We start from the raw sequence: 17646 nt of genomic DNA, 5'->3' as shown, positions 1-17646 counted from the left end.
TTGGGTGCTAGAAACTTAAGAGTATTCTATTTAAATGTACAGAACAAACCTGCTATTTAAATGTACAGAACAAACCTGCTACCGGCTCACTTTCACTGTACAAACTGGCAGCATGTGGAAAAGTGGCCTAAGGTGCAAGTGCTGGTACAAGTCTGACTCAAACCTTTAAGGGCCAGACAGTGTGTATTTGTGTGTCGGTGCAGTGCTCTTGGAGTGCTGAGAATGCACAGAGACAGCACTGCTGAACCTGCCATCTGAAATTTAATGGTACAGTTTTGAATATGAAGTCCCAAAACATGGCGTTGCTTAGGACTGTATGAGAGTAAACAGCAGTAGAGTTACCGAAGACACACTGAGATGTTAAAGGAATTCCAGGAAGCATTTTTTTCCTTTTATAAGCTTAGGCAGTCAGTTTACCCTAAACTAGAAGACGTAGTTGAAACACATATGGCAGGTTCAAGCCTGCAAAGTCAGAGGCACCTTATACGGCAGGTCCTCTGAACAAGGCAATAGCTTAAGTCATGTTTTCCTGTTGAAATGTAGCCCAGAAGTTAAAAAGCTTTACCTAATATACCATTAGGTAAAAATAAACCCTATAAACCACTTTCCAGACTCATTGATTAGAATAAAGGGATTTTTTTTTAACTTGTTACTAAGCTTCAGGCTCCTTACAAAATAATTAACATTCCATAGTTACCTACCTAAAAATTAAGTAACTCTGGAGCTCTCATTAAAAGACCTATAAACCCACACAGAGACTGAGATTTGCTAAGCACCAAGCTACAGGTGAACAAGACAAACTTAGCTGTTCACAATGAAATTTCTTTATACAAGATGTTACAACTCTTTGGGATTACTGGGGATGTTTTTAATGTTCTTCTGGTAGGTGGAGGGTTTTGTTTCTTGAGGAGGGTTGGGTTTGATTTTTTTTTTTTTCTTTTCACTTTTCAAATAGTTGATTTATTGGCAGCTGTTGCAGTAACTTTACAGTACCATGATCTTCTGGACTGCTCTCATCACTGCTTTCACTGCTTTCAGTGGCATCCTCTGGAGTGCTCATGCTGTCCTCCTCAGAGTCTTCCTTGCTTTGTGCTAGACTGGAAACATTTTTCAGGATTATAAAAGCAAAATAACTTATAATAAGAAAAACTAGTATTTAAATTAAATTTCATTACCCTGGGGAACTGACTGGCCTGTTGGGATTAGAATACTCTTTTCCTGAGTCAACATCAAATGGATCTGGAAAAAGGAAGAAAAACTGCACATGATGAAAAAGGCATATTTTAATCATCTGCCCTCATTTTCACAGAAAATTACTGGCAGGGAGGGGAAGGCCTAGGAAGTCTGGTTCAGTCTTTCTGTTAAGTTTACCATAGTTGTTTGATCAGAAACCAGGGGAGGTGGGGAAGAGAGGGGAGGTGGCTTAGACAGCTGGGGAGAACTGTTACCACAGAAAAGTCAAACAAGGCATGATAGCTGAAGTCCATCCAGAAAGTGCATAGATTCAAGTGTGCTTTATTTGGCATAGTCGTGTTGCCCCTTAAGAACTGGCTTCAGTTTAATGTAACTAGTTAGGTTTCCACCAAGAAACAGGATGGTTTCATTCCATCACGTTCCAGTGCGTAATGGCAAAGAGATCAAAGTTCAGAGCAGTTTAAGGCTGTTGACTGTCTCCTTACAGTATGAGCCCCTGGCCTGTTTTATGGGGCTTAACCACTGTGACAGGAAAATGTTAATTAGGAACATCTCTTTTCATATGTTCTTGATTATTTGATTTGTCTTTCTTTGTGCTGTCTTGAATAAGACCAAGCAGTCACTTGTGAATATAGCTTGAAATACTGGGATTCCAATAACTTACTGGAAGAATTTGGGAATAAACTACTTGTATTTATTACAGATGATTTTAATTATCTTGATAAGTCTGATTTGAAACATCTTGATTGGGGACTATATAAATATGTTCACTGAAGGTCTTTCTTAGGTTTATGTGTAATTAATTTGCTGTCAGACTGTATGGTTGTATTTTTATTATAGTTCCTTCTCAATTACTAGTCTTTTTACTCATATTCAGCTTTTAACATCTGTGGATAAAATGAGAATGCATCATATTTTCTTTTTGCTCCTTAGTTTTCCAGTATCCTTACTTGTATCAGGGTAGCTGCTTCACAGTTCGGCTGGAAAAGCACTACTCTGTGCGTTAAGTCGCTTTAGTCATTTTCATCTATTCTAGTTGAAAAAAAATGGGTAAACTTTCTTATAAGAAGAATACACAGTATAAGGATAGAAGAACACATCTCAACAAAGCACTTATCTTCCAACCTTGCCAATATTTTCACGAGATCAAAGGAAAAGACTATAAGGAAACCAGTTAGGAAAAAGGGGGGTGTGGTGTCCCTGTGTTTTTTTCCTTACCTACATCTTCATCTTTTGTTTCTTGGACAGTAGCTAAAAAGTCCTTCTCAATGCTTAGCACGTCATCCTGGCAACGACAGGCTGCATATTTTTCCAAGAGATTTTTGTTCAAGTCAATAAATGCCTTACCCCATTTAAATTTCCTCAGAAGAATGGTGGCTAGGTCTGGGAATCCTAAAATAGAAAATAGGTGATCAGTTTTCCAGTGTGAGATTTCACTCAGCCTACAGGTTTCTAAGTTCAGTACATACTTATGTATCACTAAAATAGTAAGATGTTTGCCAGCATTGTTTTCAGCATTAGGGGATTAAGACTTTGAAAATATTTGTAATCTTTTTAAAATTTCAGTTTAACTTGAAATATCTAACTGAATCCAAGAAGAGTTCATAGCCTTTTAGTGAGTGTTACATAAAAATACTTTGTACAGGTAATGAATGATTCAAGCTCTAGGTCCCACAGTCCTTCAGTACAGGAGCATTTGTACATACAGTATTTTCAGAAAATAATATTTGTCTGCAGTATGGTAGAGTACTTCTCTTCAGTTGTCAAGGTTCTGCGGTGAGTTTGCAAAACATCACAAGAAGGGGCAAATTCTTTTGTTCTTATCCAGAACCCGCCCTGTTAACAGACAGCTGCTACCTCTCACTAAGGCAAAGGTGCCTAAGAATTCATATTCTGTCTTCTCTGTCTTTTTTTTAACAGTTTTTCTAACATTACGCACCATCCAGACGAAAACAGGATTTAGTTTAGTGTCCTGTTTAGTAGCTGACACGAATACTCCACAGGTACCCCAATGCAAGTACTTGGAAGAAAGCTAGACAATCTGATCCCAGACTCAGCAAACTGATAACCAATGGGACAGCATTACAGTTTATTTTATTGCAGATCATCTCTTCTGATGTATTAAGGATGTAAGAATTGCTGGCAACAAACCGAGCCTACCAACAATGCAAAATGCTGCAGCAAAAGCTTCCACGCAGGACAGCTTGCACGGCCGACCATAGTTTACAGGATTTGCAGCCACCAAGTAAGGCAGCAACCGAGGATGATTCCCCCTCATTCTCTTAAAGGGAGTTTCTTCTAATTTGGCCCATGAGCAATCTATGACTGCAATTCCACTCTGAGCAATGACATGCCTGAAAAAAAGAAACATTACTGTATTTGAAAAATTGTCACCATTATATTGATCATAGAATCATAGAATCAGCTGGGTTGGAAAGGACCTCTGAGATCACCAAGTCCAACTCTTGATCCACTACCGCCATGGTTACTAGACCATGGCACTAAGTGCCACATCCAGTCTCTTTTTAAAAATCTCCAGGGATGGAGAATCCACCACTTCCCTGGGCAGCCCATTCCAATGGCTGATTACCCTCTCTGTAAAGAATTTCTTCCTAATATCCAACCTAAACCTCCCCTGGTAGAGCTTAAGGCCATGCCCTCTTGTCTTACTGCTAGCTGCCTGGGAGAAGAGACCAACTCCCACCTGGCTACAACCTCCTGTCAGGGAGTTGTAGAGAGTGATGAGGTCTCCCCTGAGCCTCCTCCTCTCCAGACTAAACAACCCCAGATGAAGTGAGAATTCCAACTGCCACTTTATATCAGCAACAAATTTGCATACAACCCCCGCTTGTGTCAATCATAACCTAAAATAGAGAAGAGAGAGAGAATGAGAAAGAGTTATAACATGGGTTTCCTTCAAACATGCATATGGTAAAGAATGTTTATCCATGTTTCAAGTTGAAATGTGAAAGATTCTAGGTTTAAAAATGTGACAGAGAAGTGTGGTTAATAGTAATGTTCATAGTCATAAAGTACACCAAAATTCAGATTGAGGTTCTCTGCTAGCTTCTAAAGAGAAATCTTTTCTCTGAGGAAATACATCTTTATAAAAATTCTGCAGGCACATTTGAAGAAAATTCTCATTTCCCTCAAAAAGTTTTCTAGTTAATGCATTGTGCTGCCTAGCTGAAGAACTTATATATGGCATCATAAAGATACAGCAGCTATAGGCCTATGCTCTGAATAAATTAACCTATGAGGTGTACCTTGATTTCTCATTGGGATCTACAGAAGCTTTTCTCAGCTGATACCAGCTATTGTAAAAGTGTTAACCTGATTTGATGAAATGGCTCTATTTCTCGTGTTCATGCATCAGGGCAATGTCACGGGAAGGTCAAATCTATTCTGTATCAGAGTGTTGGCCATGAATCAGTGGTGAAAACGTTCTCCCTCATACAGCATCAGGACGGTATTTGAACCAAGAGCTTTCCCTCACAGCCCGCGCCAGCAGGCACCAGGGCCTCACCTGTCAGCGGGAGAGACGTACTCCGTGGCCAGCGGACTGAGGACGACGCCCGGGAACCTCTGGCGAAGGCGCAGGGTTCGGAGTAACCCCTTCCGGGCCAGTTTTCTCCCGGTGCATTTCTTGGGATCGCAGTGTCCGAGCTCCCACATGGCAAGGGGGCAGGGGAACTTGGCCTCCAGGTCGCCTCCGGCCGCGGCCCCCTCGCCCTCCAGGCAAGCTGAAAACAGCGGGCACACATCAGCGTCCAGCGGCCGCACGGCCCGGTCCTGCCAGACCCGCCGGCCCAGACCCGCGTCCCGCGGCGCCGCACGCACCTCTCAGCGCAGCCTCCGCGTCCGCCGCGAAGGTGTCGAGGCTGCGAGCCCCGCGCCGGCCCCCGCGCCGGCTCCGCACCATGGCCGCGCTGGGCGGAGCGGCCGCCCCGCGGCCCGCGCGCTTCCGCTTCCCGCGGAAAGGGCGATGGCGGCGCGGCTGCTGCTGGCGGCGTTGGGCGCGGCGCTGGGTGAGGCGGGGGCCGCGGCGGGAGCGGGCGCCGCGGGTCGGTCCGTGCGCCGCGGCCAACGGCTCTCTGCTCGCAGGTCTCTTCGCCTCGGCGGGGAAGATGAAGATCGTGGAGGAGCCCAACACGTTCGGGTACGTGCCCGCCCGCTCGCTGTGCCCCGCGATCCACTCGCACTCGGCGGGCTTGAGCCCGTCTGCCGCTCCGCCCGCTCCGCCCGCCCCTTCCTCCGGGGACGGGGCGCCGGGCTGGGGCAGGGGCCGTCGGTGTTGGGACACACACGGGTAGGGGAGGATATATCCACGGCCAGATGCGCAACAGCCTTAAACGTTTAACTTTCCTTCTTTTGAAAGGTTGAATAACCCATTCTTGCCTCAAACAAATAGGCTCCAGCCAAAGATGTCCCCGTCTGCAGTATCAGGTATATGCAAGCGTTACCTTTTTTTTTTGTACGGTTTTCATCATTTAGCAACAGTTGTTTGCAATGCAAATTGTCTACTTTGACTTTATGCAGCCACAGCCTAATTTTGCATGTCATTCTGTAAGCATCACGGAAAATAAGCATGGCAAATATATTTTATTGTGCTTCTGAAGGGTTAAAACCTAGGTTAACCTCATTGGTGTTCCATGTCTGTAGTGGGTTGACCCTGGTCTGGATACCAGGTACCCACTAAAGCCGCTCTAGCTCTTCTTCTGCAAGTGTACAGAGAAGAGAGAAAAAAAAAAAACGAACAGCTAAGGATTCATGACTTGAGATAACAGCTGGGAGAGGTCAGTTACTAATTACCTTCACGGGCAAAACAGACTCAAACTTATATTTATTACTAACAGGATAAGAGCCAAAGAGTGAGAAAATAAAACAGTCTTAAAAACACCTTCCCCCCACCCCTCCTTCCTTCCACGTTCTCCCTCCTCCCCCCAGCGGTGCAGGGGGACCGGAATGGGGATTGCAGTCAGTTGTTATTTCTGCAGCTGCTCAGAGAGAGGACTCCTTCCCCTGCTCACGTGGATCCCTCCCACGGGAGACAATCCTTGATGGACCTCTCCAGCGTGAGTCCAACCCTCGGGCAGCAGTTCTTCCCATACTGCCCGTGGGTCACTCCTCCACGGGGTGCAGTCCTTCATGAATGAGCTGTACCCCTGTGGGTCCCCCACAGGGGCCACGAGTCCTACCAGGGAAAAACCTGCTCCAGTGTGGGCTTCCCTCTCCAGGGGCCGCAGGTCTCCGGCAGGACTCTGCTCCATCCTGGGCCTCCCACGGGGTCACAGCCTCCTTCATGCATCCACCTGCTCCAGCATGGACTCCTCTGTGGGCTGCAGGTGGGTCTCTGCACCCTGATGGTCCTCCATGGCCTGCAGGGGGACAGCTGCTCCATCATGGTCTGCACCACGGGATGCAGGAGCCACAGCTCTGGCACCTGGAGCACCTCCTGCCCCTCCTTCTGCACTGACCTTGGTGTCTACGTTGTTATTCCCATGTTCTCACTCTGCTCTTCCCTGGCTGGAGTTTTCTTCCGTGCAACAATCTTCTGTTCTTAAATATGTTATCACAGAGGCGTTGCTATTACTCCTAATTGGCTCAGCCCTGGCCAGCAGCAGGAAGTCGGTCCTGGAGCTGGCTGGCATTGGCTCCATGGGACAGGGGAAGCTTCTAACAGTTTCTAATAGAAGCCACCCCTGTAGCCCCCCCAGCTACCAAAACCCAGCCACAGAAACCCACTACAATGTCCCAGTGCTGTTTGGACTGCTTTTGTCACAATACTATCCATACGTTTTACTCTCTTTGAGCCAGTCACAAATCTTTCTGACCCATGGTAAAAACTATTTTCTTCTTGAAACAATCTCTGACATCCTCGAGATTGTCATATAAAAGTCATATATTTCATCATATAATAGCACTTAAAACCAAAAAATGGTTATAAAAAAAAGTCCTAAGAGTAGTCTTGGAAGCTATCACAGAGGCTTAGTTTCACACACAACATGGGTGCTGTGATATAAATACACCACTTAAGCAAAATAAACAGGAATATAAAAAAATCTAGCCCATATATGGGGGAGAGCAGATAAATACTGAAGGCAAAGACTAAGCAAAAGTGAATAACTCTAGTCTCTCTGCTAATTTTATGCACAGACTTAAACCTTGTTCAAATTCAGTAAAGGCATTTTGGTATGGTGACACAATGTGATTATGCTTAGTGGTTCTTTGTCATGTTTTGTGCACCCAAATCAAGTTTATAAATTCTGCGTGTGTAGCATGTGAAAAGTGAAATAGTTAGGAATGGGATTAGTAACAGAATGCTGAATGGAAAGGTGACAAAAGTAGCAGGAAAAAAAAATTAAGGACAGCATGCTAGAAATCCTTCTTTCTTTGTTGTGGGAACTTATGTGTAGCCAAAAATTGGGAGTGTGTATGGAACAGGAATCCAGGGCATGGAACCCTGTCTTGCACAATTATTTCTTTAGCATAGAAACCTTACCCGTTCTTTTACAAGACAGCTGGTGGAATAGTTCCTGTAATTTCTCTTCTAGAGCATCAGCCCAGGAAATGGAGGCATGAGTTTAATGCATTCCTCGGGGACATTCACATTTGCAGAGCATCCTAATCACTAAGGCACAGATTTCATGTAGCAAAGGGACAAACCCTTTGGCCAGGCCTATCTGTAGAATGAAATGCAAGATCACACAGTCAGAAAACACACTTGGGAAAGAAAACCTGCTCATATCCCAGAGGTTAAGCTATTCTGAATGGCATGATTCTGGTGGTCTGACTGTTGTTTGTAGGATTGCTTGGCTAGATCTTTCAAAAAAGGACCTAGGCAATCCTGACAGTCGGGAATTAGAATCCAGGATGGGGGTTTATTTTGTATGCTTTGAAATCTTTATTCTTCTTTCCTCATAAATATTTAATAGTTCCAAGCAAAAATTCTATAAACAAGGGACACTGAAATACTCCTCTAGCACATAATTCAGAACTTTTGACCTTCTTTTTACTGACCTGTCTTGGATTCCTTTGATAGGAAGGCTGGAACAGTCAATTCTACAAGAGTAGAATTGCAGCTGCTGACCTGTCTGACAGCAAAAGGTTTATCTTGTTGAATACTATCTGGATCAGACCATGAAGGCAAACTGTGAAAAGGAATATCCAGTTTCAGAATCTCAGGGAAACTTAAATATGCCGCGCTGTCAACAAATGGGCTTTACTTGAGGATTTTGGATGGCTCTGGGGACAGACAGCTCCCAAGCAAGAGTTTTAGTGATTTCAGTGTTAGATTTTGGAAAGATCTGCACTGATGATTCCTTTTATGGACCTTGCCTCCAAATATTTGTTTTTACATGGGTTTCTTGGTTTTGTTGTAGACAGAGGCTTATCTATTTAACTGAGTATTGAAGATGAAAAATGTTAAAGATTATGATGGAAACCAGTATAGGGCTAGTGGGAACTTACAGTAATACATATGGAGGATAAGAATTTCCTTATGTATAGCAGAGACCTAAATTTGTCACATATTCCTTGCAGTTTTGTCACCATAGTAACTTTCTTAAATTTAACCAAAACATTGTTCTTCCTTTATGTCATTTTGTGGTGTTTTTAGGCCCTGCACATCTCTTTGGGCTTGCTGGCAAGTGTTTCAGTTTTGTGGAATCCACGTGAGTAATGGATTTGAGTCTTTGTTTACTTACTAGGAATTTACTAGTTTTCCATTTCAGTCTGAAAATTTCTTATTTTCTTTTTCTTTTCTTTTAAGGTACAAGTATGAGTTTTGTCCTTTCCATAATGTCACTCAGCATGAGCAGACTTTTCGATGGAATGCCTATAGTGGGATTTTAGGGTGAGGCATTTAGACCTTTAAGTTTTACCTATGTTGTTAGCAGGCCATTTTATAGATTGTAAAAAGGAGGCAGTTTTAACAAGAAGATTCTTCTATGAGTTAACTTAGGTCATTATAGTTCCCAAGGCAATATGCGTAAAGATATCCTGTCTTGAAAAATTCAGGTTTTTTTTTTTTTGGGTTGATAAATACTAACCTCCTATTTTAGTTGGAGACTGATTAATAACCAGTGCCAACTGCAAGTGTGATATGTTCATGTGAGAAATTTAATAATGTATAACTATAGCTTATATTTACAGAGATTTCATAGCTGTTAACTATTTTCAGTTTGAGTTAAATACAAAAATTACAAAATGAAAAGAGTGCTTTATGCCTAGTGGTTGTATTAATCATTTAATGAAAAGTTATAAAAGACTCAGTGTAGATCCCCAAAAAAATTCCCATATTTGAGGACCCCAGATCATATAACTCCCAAATCATGAGACTTAAAATAAATTTAATTCTAAACCAGAGCACTGCTTTTCTAAATATTTTGCATATAGATGTCTTTTCTCTGTGTGCAAAATGGTGAGCCGGTATGTGAGGAAGATGGTACATCGGCATGCTGAGGGTATCATTTGCTTTAGGACTAGCAGAACTAGAGTAGATTTTTAGGTGCTCTCACCAGCACTAAAAATCCTGCAAACAATCTGAAATGCACAGTGCACTTAGCATCATGGAATTTTTTGTGGGATTGATCTATAAGTGATATTTTACTGGATTTAAACACAGATTTTAAGTGCAAATGGTTTGCAAACTGAAAGCTGATCCAAAACTGTGCTCTCAAAAGTGATGCTGACATGCCCTATACAGCAGCTTGGATAACAAACTATGCTGCACGTAAGGTGTTGGCTGTAAGAACTGGAAATACTCAGACAACAAAAATGATGTATATACACTTGAATTGAACATGGTATAAGGTATTCCTGGTTTTCTTCCTGAGTGTTCAAATTTTTCTTTCTGATAACTTAAAAGAGTGTCCTGTTTTTTCAGAATCTGGCATGAATGGGAAATTAACAACAACACATTTGTTGGAATGTGGATGAGGGAAGGAGACTCATGTGAAACTAAGACCAGACAAACAAAGGTATAATAACCTAGGCTATGCTAATTCAGACAGCATGACTACACATACACTTGTGACACTCTACAAACTGAAACATTCCTACCCTGAAAAAGTCCTTATTTAAGCTATGATAGAAAAAGATGAATTCCTGTAGGAGCTACGTGAATGGATGGAGGAGGGAATCTAGATTCAGGGTGAAATTTTGAAGAAGTGTACTTACGTGTTCTCACTGATTACTTAAAACTCTTTTTTTCCTTGATAGAGTGGAATGTTCTAATTGCTACTGTAGAAATATACTTGTAATTTGTGTCAGGAAAAATAAAGAAAAAGAGCTGTTGGTTGAATTCAAGCTACCAGTCTATTGTACTAAGAACATCCATAAAAAAGGAGGGAAAAGAATTAGGCAGTTAACAGTAGCATACCCAGAAGTTAAGCACGATGTTAAAAGAAGCACCAAGGGCATTTCAAGAAGGACACTGAGGTGATGGAGTGTGTCCAGAGAAGGGCAACGGAGGTGGGGAAGGGTCTGGTGCACAAATCTGACAAGGAGAGGTGTCAACCAGCACCCTCAGGTCCTTTTCCACCAGGCAGCTTTCCAGCTATTCTTGCCCAAGCCTAGAGCAGTATGGGGTGGTTGTGACCCAAGTGCATGAGCCTGCATTTTGCCTTGTTGAATCTCTTGTGATTGGCTGCCAACTTGGCTGCCAAGGTGAAAATATTCTATACTGTAGTGGAGGTGCCTTTATCTCCCATGGGGGCTGCAGAAGAAAATTAATATTCTTGTATGACCTTTGATATTGTGATTGAAATCTTTCACAGGCATTGTGTTTTGACAGACGGAAAACACTGGTGCTACAAATGTAATGAAAATAGTTTTATACAGTCTACATGCGTCTTGTACTCTTTGTTTAGCACATTGGTGAGAAATAAAATTTAAGCAAACTGTGCTTACATCAGATGAGGCTCTAAAGGATGTCCTTTCCCCCCTCCTTTTTACTCTCATTCTTGCTGGAAATATGGTGCTCGGGAGTTGAAGGAACAATGGTGGGGGGGGAATCATTTCCTATTAGAGGAAGCAGTGTTCACATTTGATAAAATAATTTGACAATGTGCTTGCTATGATTCTTTTTCTGTGGAAAAATGAAAAAGGACTGGAAGCTTTGACATGACAGTATGTATAGAAATGCATCTGCTAGCATTGGAACTCAGCAAATTGATCATCAATGCTGGTCCTGTTTCATGTGGACCTTTTTTGCTCATCTTTGTTTTTACTGATGTTTAGGTTCATCTTGTTTGTGGAAAGAGCAATAAATTGGCTTATGTGTCTGAGCCAAGTACTTGTGTTTACTCTCTGACATTTGAGACTCCTCTTGTGTGCCATCCCCACTCTCTTTTAGGTAAGATTTAGAAAATCATTTGTGGAGCAGTTGGCATATTACACTAACCTCAGAGTGTCCATTTTTAGGTTCTTCAAGTTTGTACCTTGATATAAATGAGTATTACATGTAACATATAATACAAAGTGTATTTTAAATCCCAGTCATTAGAACACAGATATGTCTCAAATAAATTGTCACTGCTGATACAGACCCAGTGAAGGATTTTTTTTTTTTTTTTCTTGGACTGGTTGTAGGAATCAGCCCTGTAGTATCTGCCCATGTTACAAAAAGGCAGAGCTCAGAATCACACTGAGCAAATAAATGTGAGGCCTTGCAGCTGGAAATAAGAGAAAAATTTCTGGTCAGAGGCATTTTCCAGAAAGTTTAAATGTGTGAAGTGCAATTTAAGTTTAACCCCAACTCTTGAAAGTAGTGGAGACTATGTACTGTATGGAAACACTGAGTTCTTAGAACAAATATGCTTGCATGCTACTAGAGGGGGAATTAACTAATGCAGGACAGTGGTGTTGGTTTTTACATGGTTTGCCTTCCATTTTTCAGTTTATCCAACTCTGCCTGAAGCACTGCAAAGGAAGTGGGATGAAGCAGAGCAGCTTCTGTATGATGAACTAATAACTGACCAGGTTTATTAACTTTTTCCAACTCTGTTCAGTGAAAAAAACAATTACTGTCAATAGCCAAACCTGGCTTCTGCAGTTTCTCCTTTTGGAGTAGATGCATTTATTCTGCAGTTGGCAAATAATAATTTTATGTTCTGTAACTGCTGTGTGAACTGGTAATTGTAATGTTTTCTACAATGAAGCTTGAGGACTTGGAATGGCCAGTGCAAATTACAAGCAGAGATCAGAGTTGAGTGGATTGATCTATTGTCTTTTGAAAACTTTCTTTTTTAGGGTTACAAAAAAATACTGAAAGAGATTTTTGAGGAAGCAGGACTTCTAAAAGCAACAGAAGAAAAAGAAGCTGAGAAACAGAGTAAGAAAATAAGTCTGGAATTCAAAACAGTGGAAAAGTGCAGTAAGGTATAGAGCAAAATATTTACAATATTAAATTTGTGGAATTAAACTGCCACCTTTTTACTGTATCACAGTATCAGCATGAGAGCATTATGTAAATGCTCTTTGGATTCAGCTGAAATCTGTCATGGGATTATCTTTTTTGTTTTCAATATGTAACACTGCATAGAGTGTGAGTTGATATCTTTATTCTAGCCCTTAAGTCAAAACCAAACCAGTACAGATGAATGCCCAGTAAGAAGATGGTGGGTATGTAGGAATTAGGGTATGCACCTGGGTTACCAACACCTTGTAGGTACTCTTTCTGGGGAATATCAGTCTGGAAATAGGAAGGAATTAACAGTGCAAATAAATGTGTAACCAACCTTGAGTACGCTGGTGCTTCTCTCTGTGGATAATTACCCACACTTGTGTCAGGACACATTGGCTGTAACACAAGCAAAAGGCAGAATGACCTATGCTATGTCCATTTCTGAAGGACTTCTGTGTGTGTGAACAGTTCTGCAACAGAATTGGAATAGGGAAAACAGAGGTAGAAGGGGTGCTCACTCTAAAAGAGTGCAAGCTGAACATCAAAAAAAAAGAGCACAGAAGGGAATTAATTATAATGCAGAGAAGAAGTTGCTGTTGTCATTTTATTTGAAAAATGTAGCAAAGACAAAACACCAGATAGCTACTTATATATAATCAGAAGACTGTGGTTAACCTGAATATACATATATAAAGATCACCGTTTTGAAATCATACGAGCTCGCTCGTTAACAATACAGTACTTAATAATTTGTACTTCTTTTTCTGGGTTCATCATAGCTTAATTGACATTAAATTGGCTGTTTTGGTAACCACAGAATTTTAAATAGTTACTCTTTTGCTCTGTCTTTATTCATGTAAACACCAAAAGACAATAAAAAATTGGGGCTTCTCTTGAGATTTCAGGTATGTGGTTTGAGTGTCAAAACTACTAAGCAATCCCTCTCTCTGCAAGTTAACAGAAACTGCTGAAAGCAGGAACATGAAGTTACTAGGTCAAGAGTTGAGGAGGTGACAAATTTCCAGACTGTAGCATTATGATACAATAAAATAAGGCCAGTCCTGAAGAAAACTTAAGAATGCAATTTTGTTCTATGATAAAATGCTACTTAGAGGACAGATTCAAAATAGTTACAGAAAGCACTCCTAATTTTTACACTCAGGCTTGAGAAAAGCTGGCTCCTGTTTTGGCAACATAGACATGTATCTTCTAAAATTTGCACCTTGTTCTTGGAATAAGCAGTTTATCTTTATGATGTTTTAAGTGAAAAGCTGTAACAGTTCTGCACAGACCCATTATGTTTTATAAACTCCCATTTTAGATATGCATTTGGGAAGTGGGAGAACCACTTTAAATGTATTTTCTTTTTTAGGAATACAAGCAACTTTCTGAAGAAATAAAAAAACTTAAAGTTTTATTAGATCAGCACGGTATTGCATACAAAGCAAATTCTGGTGAGTTTTTTTGGTATTGTTCTTTTTATTGTTGTCTATTCAGAATGTGAATACCCCAATACTGTTTTCAGTTATAGCAGCAATTAAATAATCTGGCATATATGAAGGAAGAATTCAGTAGACAAAGTATCTAATAAGTCCTTAGGTTTTGATTCCTGTGCAAGAGGACTTATTTTGTCCCCCAGAAAATCTGTTGATGACTTGAAATTCTAGCTTTGTAGAAAAATGTTGACTGTAATTGAAGTTTGTCTCTAGTCCTTAATGTGCCAAATTAAAAGGAAATCAATGTTACAGCATTGATAGCATAAAAGTGTCTTTTAAGTAATTCCACTTTCTGTATGTTAACCACAAGGTCTGACTTCTTCTATAACATTTGAAATGTTCTCTGTATCTGTTTGAATTGGTTTTTTCCTTTACTAAGTCACCTGTTTCTTTTTCCCTCTCTTTGATTTCTGTTAGGTAAGTACCATATCACATGCAGTTTTTAAAAGGAAAGACTGGTTCTGGCTATGAAGAAGTAAGGCTAATCTGGATTAATTCCAGACAAGTCGGTTTTTTTGGCTTTGTTGTTGGGGTTTGTGGATTGTTTTTTGTGGGCTTTTTTGTTTGCTTGTTTCCTCTCCCTCATTTCTTCCAGGCCATCATGCCCTTTATTACATGAACTGTTTGTCAAAGGAGAATTTAATTTCCTGGAAAAGAAATAGATATAGATATATTTACACTTTTTATGTTCAGAATTGAAGAAAACAAAGCACTGTTGAGCTAATTAAAGTAGCTTAAAATTAGCGACATACTTTTTTTTCTTTTTGCTTTGAGAAACTTTCTTACCTGTTTTTTTAAATTGATGACTTTCTTTTCTAGGAAAAAATCATAATAAAATTTTTTAAAAACATTTTATCTTCCCATATAAACTATTAACTATGTAACTTGCACAGTATTTCTGTGTGTTTGGTAGTTCTATTAATTATTGCAGTAGTTTTTTTAATTATTGCAAATTAGAACTGTATAGTCAAAAGCAGAATTCAGTTTACTCTAGATGACTTATTTCAAAACTATTTATTGACTAATTCTATAACAAAAATATTTTGATGTTTAAAAGCAAAAATAACTGATGTCTTAAACTAAATTTTACAGCTGAAAATACCAGTATTGAATATGTAAGTCACAAACTGGCAACTGCAGTGACAACAGTTCTTAATGGGTCAAAGGATGAGCACCTGCATGGCGACACAGGAATTTGGAACTACACTGTATGAAGAAACTTGGGTGGTTCATATGGAATGTCAATTAAATTGAACACGTATCATGCCACTGAAATGATTTATCTTCTTGCAAGTATTTTTGACTTTATGAATTTCTGCCCTAAAGCAAAGGAAATGTGAGGGCTCATCATTATGAGAACAGCTGGCTAGTTTCTGAGAACATTTGTGAAACTTTCTTTGCTAAGACTGGTGTGTGGCAGAGGTTTACAGATTCTGTGTGTCCAATCCTAGCCTTGTTTTTAATGATCAAGTGTGGTAACAGGTGGTGTAAATAGAAAACAGCTCAAGACCAGTGCTGTTAGATGTTGTATGAAAGGTAATAAATACAGTGTTAAGAACATGTTATTTCATCTGTATGCTAAAATGTTTTCTGCGTACTTTAGCAGAAAAGGAAACGTTTTCTGTCACAGCAGTCCTTTACACACCACCCACCCACATTCAAAGGTCGATGTCATCTTTAGCTATCAGGTTAAATGAAAGCCGTTCGGGATCTGACTGAAACGTGCAATGAAATCAGTGAATTGTTATAAAAGCATAGTTGTGGTAACCTGGCAATTCTCTGTATGTAATACGGAATAAAGTGGACTCCGCGACCACCAGCTGCGGAACCACCACTGCCCCAGACGATGGACGGCGAGAGCGCCGTCCCCGCTCGCTTTGGCTCCTCCTCCTGCGCAGTTCGTGATCCCGTCACGGCTGCGGGAGCCTTCGCGCCTCCCCTTCCGAGCGGCGCGGGGCGGTGCGGGATGATCTGGGCGCTTGGCCGCTGGCGGTGAGGAGCGGGGCCGGGGCCGGGGCCGGGGCCGGGGCTGAGCGGGGCCGGGGCCGCTGGCGGTGAGGAGCGGGGCCAGGGCTGGGGCCGGGGCTGAGCAGGGCCGGGGCCGGGGCCGGGGCCGGGGCCGGGGCTGAGCGGGGCCGGGGCCGAGCGGGGCCGGGGCCACTGGCGGTGAGGGCCGGGCCGGGCCGCTGCCCGTGCCCCCCGCGCCCCCCGCGCCGCTCATGCGTGTCTTTACAGGGCGCGGCGGCCCCCGCGCCTGCCCGAGCCCTGGAAGGGACTCGCACGACGGCGGGACCCGGAGGGTGCGGCGGGCGCGGATCCGGAGAGCGGGGTGCCCATTCCCTTCTCCAGCAGCAAGGCCAGTCCGCGGGTGTGGAGTGTCAGCCGGTCCATGGGGAGCGACCACGAGAGACCGTGGCTGAAGGTGTTGCCTTTCAGTGTGCTGTGCACGGGGCTGTTGCTCTGGTGTGTGTTCAGGGAAAAAACGGAGATTGATGAGCGATTGGAAGCGGTTTTCTCCGGCGAGATCGTGGACTCTTTAGATATGGCCCAAGAAAGCAATGCTCCCTTGCAGCTGCCGAAGGAGCAATGAGGACGGGAGTGCGGCTACAGTGAAGGAGCTGTCAAAAGTTTGCTGGTATTCACCTGGTTAAAAACTGTACCTACTCATTAATGGGAAGAAACCTTGTTTTTTTGAGTCTTTCGGCAGCTTTATCTTGCAAACTTGATTTCTTCATGATGTTTTCTGTGCTGGTCTTACCTTAGTAATTTACTTTGGCAGCAAAAGGCGTAGTTTCTTTCTGGATTGCATGGTAGGGATGAACAAGACATATTGCAATTCAACTTGAATTTTAATATAAGTTTTATATAACCCATCACTTTTTCGTGGATCATTTTTCTTAGATGCTAGGTGTATTAAAAAATATGAAATCTGAATGTCTTTAAAATTGCTGCTGAAGGTGACCTTCGTTTGACATTTTGGTAGTCACAGAGTACGTTCAATTTATATTGCAGACCAGTTGTAAATGTAGTCATTAATATGTGATTGTGGTCTGATTTTTTTTTTTTTAATTCTGCTAAATAACGTAGAAATTACCTTCACGAGTTCGTGCTTTTGGGACTAGAACTTTTTAGGCTTGGCTGATTAAAGTGATCATTACTGGTAGGAGAGCATTTTGCAGAGAATCAAAATGATTGGCTTGCATTATACTGGGGAGGAAACCCCTGGTTTCCTTGAACCATATAGTGCCTAGGCTTTTTCTGCAGATTTTTAGATGCATACTCTGGAGACTTTTCTTGGAGAGGAGAAATGTAAGATACTAATACAACTTAGTTCCCTTCAAAATTAGAGGCATTTTTTTTTAAGCTTTCAAATGTAAAAACAGAAGATTGGTTTTGTGCCATTAAAATCTGTAATTAAAAGCCAAAGCCCCCCACAGATGGCAGCAGCTGTTAAGATAGGCTGGAGCTGTGCAGAAAACTGGCGTAGGATCATGTTTGTCCAATACTGCTGATGAGTCTCTGAACAACATGCACTGTCGTGGCATTTGA

At 41.7% G+C, this 17646-nt stretch overlaps 3 protein-coding genes across 3 annotated transcripts; 2 read left to right on the top strand and 1 right to left on the bottom strand.

The window, feature by feature from the left end:
• Positions 1-805: 805 nt before the first annotated feature.
• TSR3 (TSR3, acp transferase ribosome maturation factor) lies at positions 806-5137 on the bottom strand. Its single transcript, XM_017823117.1, has 6 exons — positions 5035-5137; positions 4721-4937; positions 3355-3548; positions 2413-2586; positions 1176-1239; positions 806-1097 (listed from the first exon to the last, which is right to left on the bottom strand). The coding sequence occupies exons 1-6, from the start codon at positions 5114-5116 to the stop codon at positions 941-943; spliced, it is 888 nt and encodes a 295-aa protein (XP_017678606.1). The 5' UTR covers positions 5117-5137; the 3' UTR covers positions 806-940.
• Positions 5138-5160: 23 nt separating this feature from the next.
• On the top strand, positions 5161-15657 carry GNPTG (N-acetylglucosamine-1-phosphate transferase gamma subunit). Its single transcript, XM_017823116.1, has 11 exons — positions 5161-5222; positions 5299-5353; positions 5573-5640; positions 8813-8867; positions 8966-9049; positions 10082-10175; positions 11437-11551; positions 12095-12177; positions 12448-12576; positions 13974-14055; positions 15190-15657. The coding sequence occupies exons 1-11, from the start codon at positions 5180-5182 to the stop codon at positions 15309-15311; spliced, it is 930 nt and encodes a 309-aa protein (XP_017678605.1). The 5' UTR covers positions 5161-5179; the 3' UTR covers positions 15312-15657.
• Positions 15658-15943: 286 nt separating this feature from the next.
• On the top strand, positions 15944-17265 carry CUNH16orf91 (chromosome unknown C16orf91 homolog). Its single transcript, XM_017823025.1, has 2 exons — positions 15944-16089; positions 16333-17265. The coding sequence occupies exons 1-2, from the start codon at positions 15944-15946 to the stop codon at positions 16685-16687; spliced, it is 501 nt and encodes a 166-aa protein (XP_017678514.1). The 3' UTR covers positions 16688-17265.
• The last annotated feature ends 381 nt before the right edge of the window (positions 17266-17646 follow it).

The sequence above is a fragment of the Lepidothrix coronata genome, unplaced genomic scaffold (assembly GCF_001604755.1).
Source record: "Lepidothrix coronata isolate B3197 unplaced genomic scaffold, Lepidothrix_coronata-1.0 Scaffold101, whole genome shotgun sequence".
NCBI lineage: Eukaryota > Metazoa > Chordata > Aves > Passeriformes > Pipridae > Lepidothrix > Lepidothrix coronata.
The sequence above is the reverse complement of the archived record's forward strand: the minus strand, read 5'-3'. Positions and strand labels throughout refer to the sequence as shown.

Bases quoted from the DNA above. Each gene is read 5' to 3' on its own strand.
- CUNH16orf91 (XM_017823025.1), top strand. From the start codon at position 15,944: ATGGACGGCGAGAGCGCCGTCCCCGCTCGCTTTGGCTCCTCCTCCTGC. The intron at 16,090-16,332 runs GTGAGGAGCGGG...GTGTCTTTACAG, and splicing joins TGGGCGCTTGGCCGCTGGCG to GGCGCGGCGGCCCCCGCGCC.
- GNPTG (XM_017823116.1), top strand. From the start codon at position 5,180: ATGGCGGCGCGGCTGCTGCTGGCGGCGTTGGGCGCGGCGCTGG. The intron at 10,176-11,436 runs GTATAATAACCT...ACTGATGTTTAG, and splicing joins CTAAGACCAGACAAACAAAG to GTTCATCTTGTTTGTGGAAA. The intron at 12,178-12,447 runs GTTTATTAACTT...TTTCTTTTTTAG, and splicing joins ATGAACTAATAACTGACCAG to GGTTACAAAAAAATACTGAA.
- TSR3 (XM_017823117.1), bottom strand. From the start codon at position 5,116: ATGGTGCGGAGCCGGCGCGGGGGCCGGCGCGGGGCTCGCAGCCTCGAC. The intron at 3,549-4,720 runs GTGAGGCCCTGG...TCTTTTTTTCAG, and splicing joins TACGTCTCTCCCGCTGACAG to GCATGTCATTGCTCAGAGTG. The intron at 1,240-2,412 runs GTAAGGAAAAAA...TCCTTTTTCCAG, and splicing joins AACAAAAGATGAAGATGTAG to ATCCATTTGATGTTGACTCA.